General features: G+C 44.2%; 1 protein-coding gene across 4 annotated transcripts in view; it reads right to left on the bottom strand.

The window, feature by feature from the left end:
* The window catches only part of VWF (von Willebrand factor), a 137,189-nt gene that overhangs the window by 116,748 nt on the left and 7,405 nt on the right, over positions 1-13,036 (bottom strand). For all 4 annotated transcript variants that reach the window (XR_012324549.1, XM_033867156.2, XM_033867160.2 and 1 more), the window contains exons 4-5: positions 7,470-7,572; positions 6,990-7,198 (exon numbers count right to left, since the gene is read on the bottom strand). Coding sequence is in view for 3 of the 4 variants with exons in the window: in XM_033867156.2 (XP_033723047.1) it covers positions 6,990-7,198; positions 7,470-7,572 (312 nt within the window). In the remaining variant the exon portion in view is untranslated. The remainder of the gene's footprint in view (positions 1-6,989; positions 7,199-7,469; positions 7,573-13,036) is intronic.

The raw sequence follows: 13,036 nt of genomic DNA, 5'->3' as shown, positions 1-13,036 counted from the left end.
CATCACTGCATCCCTGGTGCTCGCAGAGCATCTGTGCCCTGGTGCCCACAGCAAACACGCTCCTATCAGCCACCCACAAGAGACTGTGAGGGCCTTCCGGGCCTGCATGGCCCGGTACCAAGTCAGTGCCGGATGGAACTGCTGCACCTTCATTGCAAAGGGGCTTAGCAGAGCAGCAAGGCAAGCAGTCCCTCTGCATAGCCAGATCTGGAAGAGTGAAGCACGCTTCAGGGTCAGATCATGCACCTGGAAATAGAAAATAAACTATCCCCGGAAAAAGAAAAGCAGGACTTGGAAGTATAGTGAGCTGGCCTCTGGGTGTGGTGAGCAGAAAACAATGGCCCCCAAGATATGTCCACTTCCTAGTTCGCAGGACCTGTGACTATTTTACAGCAAAAGATGTGATTGAATAAAGGATTGTGAGAGGAAGAGCTTATCCTGGGTTCACTGAGTGAGCCTTAAACGCAATCACATATGTCCTTAGAAGAGAGGGGTAAGGACTTCCCTGGTGGTCCAGAGGTTAAGACTTTGCCTTCCAATGCAGGGGGTGCGGGTTCGATCCCTGGTCATGGAGCTAAGATCCCACATGCCTCGTGCCCCCCAAAAGCGAGCAAACTAAAACAGAAGGAACATTGTAACAAATTCAATAAAGACTTTAAAAATGGTCCACATCAAAAAAAAAAAATTTTTAAAAAAAAAAAGAGAGGGGCAGAGGGAGATCAGACAGAGACACACACAGAGCAGGCAATGTGCAGACCGAGGCAGAGATTGAGATGATGCAGGCACAGGTCAAGGATGGCTGGCAGTGGCTGGAAGAGGCAAGGCACAGACCCTCCCCAGAGCCCCTGGAGGAAGTGTAGTCCTGTCATCAACTTGGTTTTGGACTTCTGGCCTTCTAGAATTGTGAGAGAATAAATTTCTGTTGTCTTAAGCCATCAAGCTTGCAGTAGTTTGTTGGCAGCTGCAGGAAACTAATACATGGAGAAGCCAAAGGGAAGGGCACTTAAATCTGTGAAGTTTCTACTATGTGCCGGGCATTATGATAGGCATTCTCTGGGTTCTTAGTCACCACGCCACACAGGCTTGCCCACCTTCTAATACACCATCTCAAGGAAGAGGCAGAGAAGAGGCTTTGTGCTATGTGGGGAAAGCCCGAGAGAGAATCAAGACCCCTGGTCTGGTCTCAGTTGTCCTTCGATCGCCCTGTGTGATCTTGGGCTGATCCCATAATCTCCTGAGCCTGATTCCTCGTATGTAAAATGATGGGTTAGACTAGAGGACCTCTAGATCCTTTCCTGACTTTTTAGGAAGTGAAACCCTATGGGCTAAATCTGAAATGAGACATAAGGATGTCTGATAGATGGAATTACAAATCATCTCGCTTATAGAAAAATCTCTGAGAGCCAGAGTTAAAACCAGCTGGGCAGGCTCCCATGATGTCAGGAAGCAAGGTTAACTGTCGAGTCTTTGCCAACCAAAAAAAAAAATTAACCCGCAGTCCTCTGAGAGTGATTTCCAAAATATCACCAGAGCCCTGACTTTTTGCCAACATGCACCACCTTCTCCCTAGGAACATAGGTCCCATTTTTGGTTAGTATTTTTTCATTGAAGTATAGTTGGTTTACAATGTTTCAGGTGTACAGCAAAGTGATTCAGTTATACATATGCATATATATTCTTTTTCAGATTCTTTTCCATTATAGGCTATTACAAGATATTGAATGTAACCTGTGCTATACTGTAGGTCCTTGTTGTTTATTTTCTATACAGTAGTGTGTATCTGTTCATCCCAAACCATTTTTATTTTTTTAGATCTTCAAGCCTGGAGAAGAAGCCATCTTAGGGCTGGGACTTCCATTTCTGGCAATACAGCACATTAGAAAAATCTGAAAACTCTGCCAGTGCAAAGGACAAATATCCTGTTGAATGTGTGTTTAATCCCATTTTAAAAAGTAGAGGGAATGACAAGGGACAAAAAAGAAGGAGAAGAAGGAAAGGAGGAAGGGAAGGGAAGAAAGTTTAAAAGCAAGGAAAGAAAGTTTAAGAATAGAACTGGCAAATACGACTTGATATTCTGACTACAGGGTATTACAGTGGGGGTGGCAATCTTGCCAACTAATGTGCTTGGGTTTTAACAGCTCCTTGGAGATTGATGGAAATGAGTCTTGGGTCTGCATGATGTAGGGAGATGGGCTTAGACCCCTTTGTGGTCCTGGCAGTCTTGAAGGACTACCCCCTCCATGAGAAAGCTAACAAGAAAAAAATTCACTCTGAGAAGTAAGAAAATAATAAGGAAGTTTATTTCCTTGGTCTGGACTCTGAATAGGAGGGGAAAAGTCTCCTCTGAGAATTTATAGTGATAGGAAAGCCCTCACTTAGCATTGAGATTCCAATTTATACTTCTTGTGAGATTCAGTAACTCCATATTAAAAAATTAGCATAAAACCCTTCTAAAGATGAGCTTACAATCCAAAATCATGCAACATACGCAACAATCTACTTCAAGCAAGACCCAGCAGACATAAAGATAACAAGATTCAAGCTCTAAAAACTTCAGATAATAAAGTTTTTGTACAGAGGTTATAAAAGAAATATATTTTAAATTGCTGTTATAAAGAAGAAATCAAAACTTGATAAAAGAACAAGACAATAAGAAAAATAATAGAGTTGAAAAGTGCCAGATTTACCTTCTAAAATTACAAATACAGTCAACGAAATAGAAAAGAAAAGTCAATTGATGGATTAGACATCATCTGTCAATTAGAGGCGAGAGAGAATTAGTGAACTAGAAGATAGATCTAAATGGTGATGTGCTGATAAGCCAGCTCTCTGGGGGGAAATCAAAGCCCTGATGTGCTTGTTTCCATGGTGTAAATACTCCCACCATGGCCAGTTTCAAGCTACCAACATGACATTACTGAAAATGGAGCTGGAAAAGATGCACACGATTGGTTCTCACCAGCCAGCATGACCATACCACTCAAGCAACAAAGAGGGATAAAGAGATAGAAAAGTGGAAGTATGGAAAATAGGGTGGAATAAAAATATCCAACATATGTCTAACAGAAGAGGGAAAATGACTGAAATTTTCCTGTATCTGATGAAAGGTAGGAATCATCAGATTCATGAGTCACAAAAAGTCTCAAGCAAGATAATAAAAATAAAACCCACACATAGAAATAGCACAGTGAAATTTCAGAATACCAAAAGCAATGAGATGACTCATACACAAAGCTAAAAGATACATTATCTGTGAAGAAATGACAATTAGACTGACAACATACTTCTCGACAGCAACAATGGAATAGCATCCTCAAAGCACTGTTAGAAATAACCAATGTCCTAGAATTCTATACCTAGCTAACATATCATATAAGAATGAAGGAGTGTTTCTTTCAGTTATCACTACCAGACTCTGAGTGAGGAACTACAAAGGGATGTTTTTTAAAAAACAGAAATTGAACCTACAAAAAATAGTAACATAAAAGGAGAAATTATGAGCAAAGAACCTGTTAAACATGAAGGCATAGCCAAAGAAGCACCAATTATGTAAAACTATGATAATAATGCCAAATTTAGTAGTTATTCAAACAAGGTGGGGGGACAGTGAGGGCATTATTCATATAGTAATGGGTAGATGAAGCAGACAAAAGGTAGTAAAAAAAAAAAATAGTAGACTTGAATAACACAATTAACAAAGGTAGTTCAACAAAAAGATACAGAATCTGGCACCAATCAGGAAACATTCTTACAAGCCTCTTAGATAGCCTCATCCACCAGAAGGCAGACAGCAGAAGCAAGAAGAACTACAATCCTGCAGCCTGTGGAATGAAAACCACATTCATAGAAAGATAGACAAAATGAAAAAGCAGAGGGCTATGTACCAGATGAAGGAACAAGATAAAACCCCAGAAAAACAACTGAATGAAGTGGAGATGGGAAACCTTCCACAAAAAGAATTCAGAATAGTGATAGTGAAGATGATCCAGGACCTCAGAAAAAGAATGGAGGCAAAGATCGAGAAGATGCAAGAAATGCTTAACAAAGACCTAGAGGAATTAAAGAACAAACAAACAGAGATGAGCAATACAGTAACTGAAATGAAAACTACACTAGAAGGAATCAATAGCAGAATAACTGAGGCAGAAGAACGGATAAGTGACCTGGAAGACAGAATGGTGGCATTCACTGCTGTGGGACAGAATAAAAAAAAAGAATGAAAAGACATGAAGACAGCCTAAGAGACCTCTGGGACAACATTAAACACACCAACATTCACATTATAGGGGTCCCAGAAGAAGAAGAGAGAGAGAAAGGACCCAAGAAATATTTGGAGAGATTATAGTCAAAAACTTCCCTAACATGGAAAAGGAAATATCCACCCAAGTCCAGGAAGCACAGAGTCCCAGGCAGGACAAACCCAAGGAGAAATACGCTGAGACACATAGTAATCAAACTGACAAAAATTAAAGACAAAGAAAAATTATTAAAAGCAGCAAGGGAAAAACAACAAATAACATACAAGGGAACTCCCATAAGGTTAACAGCTCATTTCTCAGCAGAAACTCTGCAAGCCAGAAGGAAGTGGCAAGATATATTTAAAGTGATGAAAGGGAAGAACCTACAACCAAGATTACTCTACCGGGCAAGGAGCTCATTCAGATTCAACAGAGAAATCAAAAGCTTTACAGACAAGCAAAAGCTAAGAGAATTCAGTACCACCAAACCGGCTCTACAACAAATGCTAAAGGAACTTCTCTAAGTGGGAAACACAAGAGAAGAAAAGGACCTACAAAAACAAACCCAAAACAATTAAGATAATGGTAATAAGAACACACATATTGATAATTACCTTAAATGTGAATGGATTAAATGCTCCAACCAAAATACACAGGCTCACTGAATGGATACAAAAACAAGGCCCGTATATATGCTGTCTACAAGAGACCCACTTCAGACCTAGGGACACATACAGACTAAAAGTGAGGGCATGGAAAAAGATATTCTATGCAAATGGAAATCAAAAAAAAGCTGGAGTAGTAATACTCATATCAGATAAAATAGACTTTAAAATAAAGAAGCAATTTGCATTCTGAGATAATTTTTTTCTTGTCTTATATTTCAATTTATTTTCTTCTTTTTCTTCAGATGTAAAATATATCCAACACTTAATTCCAAAAGCAAATGTATTTATGACATTGTTGTCCAGCCCAGGTTTTTACACCCATATAACCAATGTGATAGGACCATAATTCATTATCTTTTTACCACTGAAAATTGTTTTATATATGTAATGACAGAGAAATGGCTTTATAATGCTGATAATGGTGGCAAAGAACTAATAGTTGGCTACTTCAATTACCGGTAATCTTAGCTGGATGAGGCCCTGCTTCACACATTTTGCCAAAAATCTTGCAACCCATCTGAGATAGAAACAGATGCACTACCCAGATCCCTTTCACACAGGACTTGATTTGCTCTTCAGAGTCTGTCTCAGCTACAGAGAACTACCTCCTGATGTCATACCCTTCTAGAGGCAGTACATATGCAGTGAGCGAATGGGGCCCAGACATCTTAGCCTGGTATGGAACATTCTGAGGGGCAGTCCTTGCTCTAGAGCTCTCCCTCTGCTCAGCTCTCCTTCCTCCCCTTCCTTTCGATATTGATCTCTAATAAACATCTTGTACCATAGATTCTACTGAGATTAAATAAATAAATAAGAAAACATTCTGTTGGAGCATACATAGAGCAATTACAAAAGGTCATGTACGGGCTTCCCTGGTGGCACAGTGGTTGAGAGTCCACCTGCCGATGCAGGGGACACGGGTTCGTGCCCCGGTCTGGGAAGATCCCACATGCCGCGGAGCGGCTGGGCCCGTGAGCCATGGCCGCTGAGCCTGCGCGTCCAGAGCCTGTGCTCCGCAACGGGAGAGGCCACAACAGTGAGAGGCCCACGTACCAAAAAAAAAAAAAAAAAAAAAAAAAAAAGATCATGTACTAGGCCACAAATAAATCTCCCCAAATTTCTAATGTAAATCAGAAATCAATTTAGTTGCAAAAGATAGCTTTTAAAATTCTAAACATTTAAAAATTTTAAGTACAATTAATAGATTGAGAAAAAACTCAAAATGGAAATAGAAAATTCATCGAACTCAATGAAAATGAAAATATTTACCTATCAAAGTTGGTGTGATACAGCTAAGGCAGTATTTAAGGAAAGTTGATAGCCTGAAATGTACATATTGAACAATAAAAAGTTTAAGAAATCAGGGCTGGCGAAGACAGCAACAAATGATCTTACTATTCTCCAGTCCAATGAAAGGGATAATCAGCTGTTTCTCCACACACTTACCCCTTAACCGTAAAAAAGAAGGAGAACTTCTACACAAATGTTCGGCTTTTGCAAAAGAACATCCCTCCTTAAATGTTTATGTAATTGAAATTATCAGAAGAAGAATAAAGATTAGCAGTGGTTTTCACATTGTCCATATTACTTCCTGTTGCTTGTGAGCACACACACGCACGCACATCCACATAAACTAGCCTTTTTGGACAGTGTAGAGGACACCCTTTTTTTTTTGGCCACACTGTGTGGCTTGCAAGATCTTGGTTCCCCATCCAGGGATCGAACCCAGGCCCCCTGCCGTGGAAGCACAGAGTCCTAACCACTGGACCACCCTTTATAGATTTCATCCTCAAAGTTCCAATACAGTGGTTCAGGAGGATCTGTTCAAACCATCCAGCATTTATCAACCATCTGCCATGTGGGGAATTCAAGGCTGAACAACGTCGGGTCTGAGGACCCCCCCAAGATCTGGTTTGATGGGGGGTCTAGGCAGCGAAGGAGAACACTAAGAGATAAGGCTGGTGGGATAAATTGAGCTGAGGACTTGGGGAGGCTGGAACGCCAGGGGAAGAGTCATAGTGAAGACTGGTGAGCAGGAGAGCACAGCCATGCGCTTGGGAAACGGTGTGCCGGAAAAGCCTACCTTCTTGAGTCCGGAAGTCATCTTCGGCAAAGATGTTAAAGTTGCCGCACAGCCCACAGGTCTTGTTGAAGTGTCTGTCTGACAGCAGGACTTGAAAGCTGCCGCTGCCATCAATCCTGGCCACAAAGCCGTAGGCCTCGCTGGACAGCTTGTAGTACCCAGCCTCAGTTTCTAGGTACAGCCCTTTGGAGGTATAGGGCATGGAGACCCTGGAAGGACAGGAGGAACTGTCCTTCCAGGGTCTCCTGGATGTCCCTCCACCCTTCAACCCAACCACGCTGCAGGATTCAGACCAAGGAACAGAGGCTGTGTGCCTAGTCCAAGCGTTGGGACACCCCCCTCTTGCACACCCTGCTCACTTCCTCTGGGCACATCTACTTCCTCTCTCTGGGCCCTGCTGCTTCATCCGAAAGACGATGGGGGAGTACAGGGGAATTATCAGGGCCCCTTCTAATTTGACATTTCTGGGCTCCGACTTACCTCTGGTCCCCCTGCAGCACAGTACCATTGACAAACACATGGATATCGAAAAATTCCCCAAGATACACAGAAAGGCTCACTCTCTTGCCATCTTGGAAGTCCCCTGAAAGAGAAAAGAATGATTTAAACTGGGTAGCAATTATTACCCCAAAATTGAATACATTTATTTATAATCATCATCTCTATAATCTTATCTCAGTGGAAAACTCCCCCCAAAGATCTAACAAATGGGCAACAAAAATGTCCCTAAAAATCTCATTGGCTCACTCATCTTTCCATTCATCTAAAAATAGTTATCGTGTGCTTTCTGGATACACAGCCCTCTAGTAGTCTCTCATATTTCTCAAAAGAGAAATGTAACATTCTGACCCCTTCCTTCTGGGAGTTTACAATCGAAGTATAAAGATAAAATAAGCATGAGTCGGATGCATTCTAAGGCAGTGAATCAAAGCCACAATGTGGTTACTGGCGACAGGAACACTGCGATGTGTTATTTAAAATGTTCTCTTAGAAAGGGAACCCTCCACACTGTTGTGGGAATGCAAAGTAGTTCAGCCACTGTGGAAAACAGTACGAGGTTCCTCAAAAAACGAAAAATCGAGTTGCCATATGATCCCGTGAGCTCACTCCTGAGCATATAACCGGACGAAACTATAATTCGAAAAGATACAGGCACCCCTATGTTCATTACGGCACTATGCACAAGAGCCAGGATGTGGAAGCAACCTACATGTCCATCAACAGATGAATGGATAAAGAAGATGTGTTGTGTGTATATATATATATACACACAATGAAATACAACTCAGCCATAAAAAAGAGCAAAATCATGCCATTTGCAGAAACATGGATGGACCTAGAGATTATCCTACTAAGCGATGTAAGAAAGAGAAAGACAAATACCATAAGATATCACTTACACGTGGAATTTAAAATATGACACAAATGAACCTATCTATGAAACGGACTCACAGACATAGAGAACAGACTTGTGGTTGCCAGGAGGAGGGAGGGAAGGAAGGATTAGAAGTTTGGGATTAGCAGATGCAAACTGGTATATATAGAATGGATAAACAGCAGGGTCCTACTATAGAGCACAGGGAACTATATTCAATATCCTATGACAAACCATAATGGAAAAGAATATGAAAAGGAATACATATACATGTATAACTGAGTCAATTGGCTATACAGCAGAAGTGAACACAACGTTGTAAATCAACTATACTTTGGTAAAAATACAAAAAGAATAAATAAAATGGAGGTTCGTGCGTCTCCTCGCTGTACTGAATTTGCTTCTCTGGGAGAGGTTTAGAGATAGCACAGGTAAAATGCCCCTCTCCGTGCGGGGAACTTAATAAGGACACAGATGTTGCCATTAGAGATGTCTGAATAGCCGAACACGTGATCAGATGGCCTCTGCCGTCCCCGTCGTGAGGGGCAAATGCAGAGGCAAGGGTGATGGCGGTTGACATGAAAGCCGGAAAACAGGAAGAGACATTTTTGCAGCTTAATGAAGACCTAACAACCCCACCGCTTGTCCGGAGAACAGGAGCCTGTGCAGGGCTATGGGTTTTCAAAGATAACTGAGTGGCCACAGGAGATGAGGGATCCAGAAGGAACAGTGTGGTCCGCGTCTCAAGCCTTTGAGACTGAGAAGTTGATGGAAATAGGGAAGATGAGGGCAGCCGGTGAAGACAGAGACGGAAGATGCTGGAGAAACAGGGGTCAACGTTGGGGGTGCCACGCCTTCATGCTCCTGAAGAAATGGGACGGGGACCCAGGTGGAAAGGTTAAGCTTGGAAATGAGGACATGTGCCTGCTCCTGGAAGGGTCAGGGGACTGTAGCTCCAGCTCCTCAGCAAAAGACAAGGCAAGGGGTGGTGCAGTGGTTGAGAATCCGTCTGCCAAGGCAGGGGACACGGGTTCGAACCCTGGTCCGGGAGGATCCCACATGCCGCGGAGCAACAAAGCCCGTGCTCCACAACTACTGAGACTGCACTCTAGAGCCCGCGAGCCACAACTACTGAGCCCGTGTGCCACAACTACTAAGGCCCGCGCACCTAGAGCCCATGCTCCACAACAAGAGAAGCCACCACAATGAGAAGCCCGCACACCTCAACGAAGAGTAGGCCCCGCTCGCTGCAACTAGAGAAAGCCCGCACGCAGCAACAAAGACCCAACACAGCCAAAAATAAATAAATTAAATTAATTTTAAAAAAATAAAGAGAGAGAAGGCAAGAATGTCTATGGAACCAAGTGCAGGAGGCTTGGAAGGTCTGTCGACGTGACGTGTAGCTGCCACGGCTGGGGCCACTGATAAAGCGAGCTAAGATGGGTGGTCTCAGGACAGCCCAGCAGAGGTCTGGAAGGAGGTGTCCTCCAACCAGGGCTTGAGCTGGACCCAGGCTGCTGGAGGACAGCGACACCTGGTACACACACACACACACACACACACACACAGAACCAACCAGAATGAGCCAGAAAATAGACTTGTTTCTGGTAAGACTTTAGTGAGGGCCGTGGCATGTAACTAACAAGCCCATTCTAAGAATAGAGTCTTGAATGATATACTGTTAGTAGCTCAGGGGCCATCAGGAAAGGCCCAGAGACCACCCACAGCCCACAAGCCACAATCTGCCGGGCCCCAGACCAACGCTGGCAGGGGTTAAAAGAGATGCCAACCGCGGGGAAGGGTTTTGTCCTATCCCACTGAGGAGTCTTGTCCAAACTGCATTTTCACTTCCAACAGTTTTTGTAGCAAGCAAATCTTTCAAAAGTGGAACAGACTTTCTGACAGCAAGAAATTAGCCGAAGAAAAACAAAAATAAGTGATAGGACAAATACACTCAAATGTTAATGGTAGAGTCTGAGTGGTGGGTATAGCGGTGTCCATTGTCCTATTCTTTTCACTTTCCCGTATGTTTGAAATTTTCCATAATAAAATGCTGGAAAACACAAACAAATGCGAGAGCCCGGCAAGAGCCTTCAGTTTGCGGTCCCTCCCAGGAGCCTTCCCGGCCCCTCGACATTCACAGTGGGCCAAAGACTGAATCCCTTCCCGGCCTCTGCTGGGGCTGACCCTGACCACCACACCCCAGCCTGGAGGGAGCCCCATTCACCACCTGCCTGCCGGCAGAGGTACAATGAGCCCAAGAGGTTGGGGTCTCCTCCCGGCCACAGAACCCACCTCCTCCTCACCAGTACAATTCCTGTCCATCCCCAGGCTCAAGAGGGCTGGAGGGTTCTGCCCCTGCCTCACTAGGTAACATCACCTTGAGCTGGAGGCATCTCCCTCCTGGAAACAGGAGAGGGGCCCTGGGCACCTCTCCTCAAAGGTGCTCCCTTCCCATCATGGGGATTCAGAAAGGGTGCCTGAGAGAGCTAGGCAGCCAGCCAGGCGTGGGGCAGGAGGTGGGGTGGTGGTGTTTGCCGGAGAGTGGGTGGGGAACGCTGCCTGCAATCAGGCAGCTTGGGGTGAGCCACCATCCTGAAGTTGCTTTCAAGGCTTTCAAGGATGTAAGATCACCTCAATAGTCACTTGTTCCACGGGAAGCAGGGCTGAACAGGTGCCGTGGGGAAGCCGAGAGGTCACTACCACTATGAAGGAAGGACCTGAAGCCTGGGCCAGCCAAGACTCCAGCAGGAAGTCATTAAAAGGGAGCCAGGAGAACGTGACAGAGCCCCGAGCCTCCCACTGTTGGGGTGCATGGGAGCTCCCATCTTTTCCAGGTAAAAGGGGATACAGCTGACTCCACAGCCCGTGGGACCTGGGTCCGCCAGGTAGCTGACACTCAGTGTCACTTGCCCATCGTCACACAGCTGGTGAGTGATGACAGGACTGGGAACTCAGACCAGGGGCTGGTTTAAGCATGTGAAGGGTGGGCTCTGCATGGTCCCAGGAGCGATGGCATTGGGAAGCTGAGGAGCCTGCCAGGAGCACCCAGAGCCCAGCACTGCGTAAGGCAGCAGCCTGTTGGTGGAGGTGGGGGTAGAGGTGCTGGGATCGGGACCCTCAGTGAGGACAGAACTGCAGGACCCTGTGGAATTCCACCCCCAAGGCAGGGGCAGCAAGGGGAGGTTTGGAAGGAGACTTCAGAAAAGCAAACCGTGGCAGCATGAAGGAGCTTGGAGGCCATCTAAACAAGTGGCTTTGAAACGTTTTTGCTCACATATATCCAGACAAAACTATAATTCAAAAAGATACATGCACCCCTATATTCATACCAGCGCTATTCACAATAGCCAAGACATGGAAGCAACCTAAATGTCCACCGACAGATGAATGGATAAAGAAGATGTGGCACATATATACAATGGAATATTACTCAGCCATCAAAAAAGAATAAAATCATGCCATTTGCAGCAAAATGGATGGACCTAGAGATTATCCTACTAAGCGAAGTAAGTCAGAAAGAGAAAGACAAATATCATAGGATATCGTTTATACGTGGAATCTAAAATACGACACAAATGAACCTACCTAAGAAACAGAAACAGACTCCCAGAAATAGAGAACAGACTTGTGGTGTTCGAGGTCGGGGGAGGGAAAGATTGGGAGTTTGGGGTTAGTAGATGCAAACTATTAAATAGAGAGTGGCTAAACAACAAGGTCCTATACTGTAGAGCACAGGGAACTATATGCAATATAGTTCTGTGATAAACTATAATGGAAAAGAATATGAAAAAGAATACATATGTGTAACAGTCACTTTGCTGAACAGCAGTAATTAACACAACACTGTAATTTAACTATACTTCAATAAAAAATAAAATTTAAAAAAAGAACATTTTTGCCCAGCAAGTGGAGTAAAAATGCCAGTAACTTCATGACCCAGCGCATGCAACATACACAGTTCACATAACATTCCTACCCTAACCCTGTGCCAGGCGCTCTGGTACTTTCTGATGTCTTCTATTCTGTTCCACGTAATTTTTTTTCATGCTGGTTACAACTATTACATTCATTTTATGACCCATATGTTGTGACTCAGTTTGCAAAACACTGATCTATACTGACTCCATTCTACAGTTGGAGAAACTGAGGCCCAAGTTTACAACAGGCTTTCTCCACCTCGGCGCTATCAACACTGCGGGCCAGATACTTCTTTGTTGTGGTGGCCACTCTGTGCACGTAGGATAATTAACAGCATCCCTGGCTTCTACCTATCAGATGACACTAGCCTCCACCCCACCCCCCAGGCTGTGACAATCTAAAATGTCTCTAGACACAACCAAATGTCCTCTGGGGGAAAAAAAATCACCCTGGTTGAGAACTATTGGTTTACACAGCTAACACGGGCAGAGCCCACATCAGGGTTTTCTAACTCCAAGTGCAAACCTCCCTTTGTAACACAAAGCCACCTAACGGGGCGTCTGAGCGCTCAGGATTCAGTTAACCACTACTGCAGGAGAGAACTCTCCATCAGCCTTATGTTTTATTTGCTTCCTTCCCTCCCTGCAGAACTCAGGAGGGCATCTGACGATGTGCGGCCATTAGGAAGATGAGCCATTAGAAAATGCCAGCGACGGACTTCCCCGGCGGTCCAGCGGTTAGGACTCCGCGC

This window comes from Tursiops truncatus, chromosome 11, assembly GCF_011762595.2.
Source record: "Tursiops truncatus isolate mTurTru1 chromosome 11, mTurTru1.mat.Y, whole genome shotgun sequence".
Taxonomy (NCBI): domain Eukaryota; kingdom Metazoa; phylum Chordata; class Mammalia; order Artiodactyla; family Delphinidae; genus Tursiops; species Tursiops truncatus.
The sequence above is the reverse complement of the archived record's forward strand: the minus strand, read 5'-3'. Positions and strand labels throughout refer to the sequence as shown.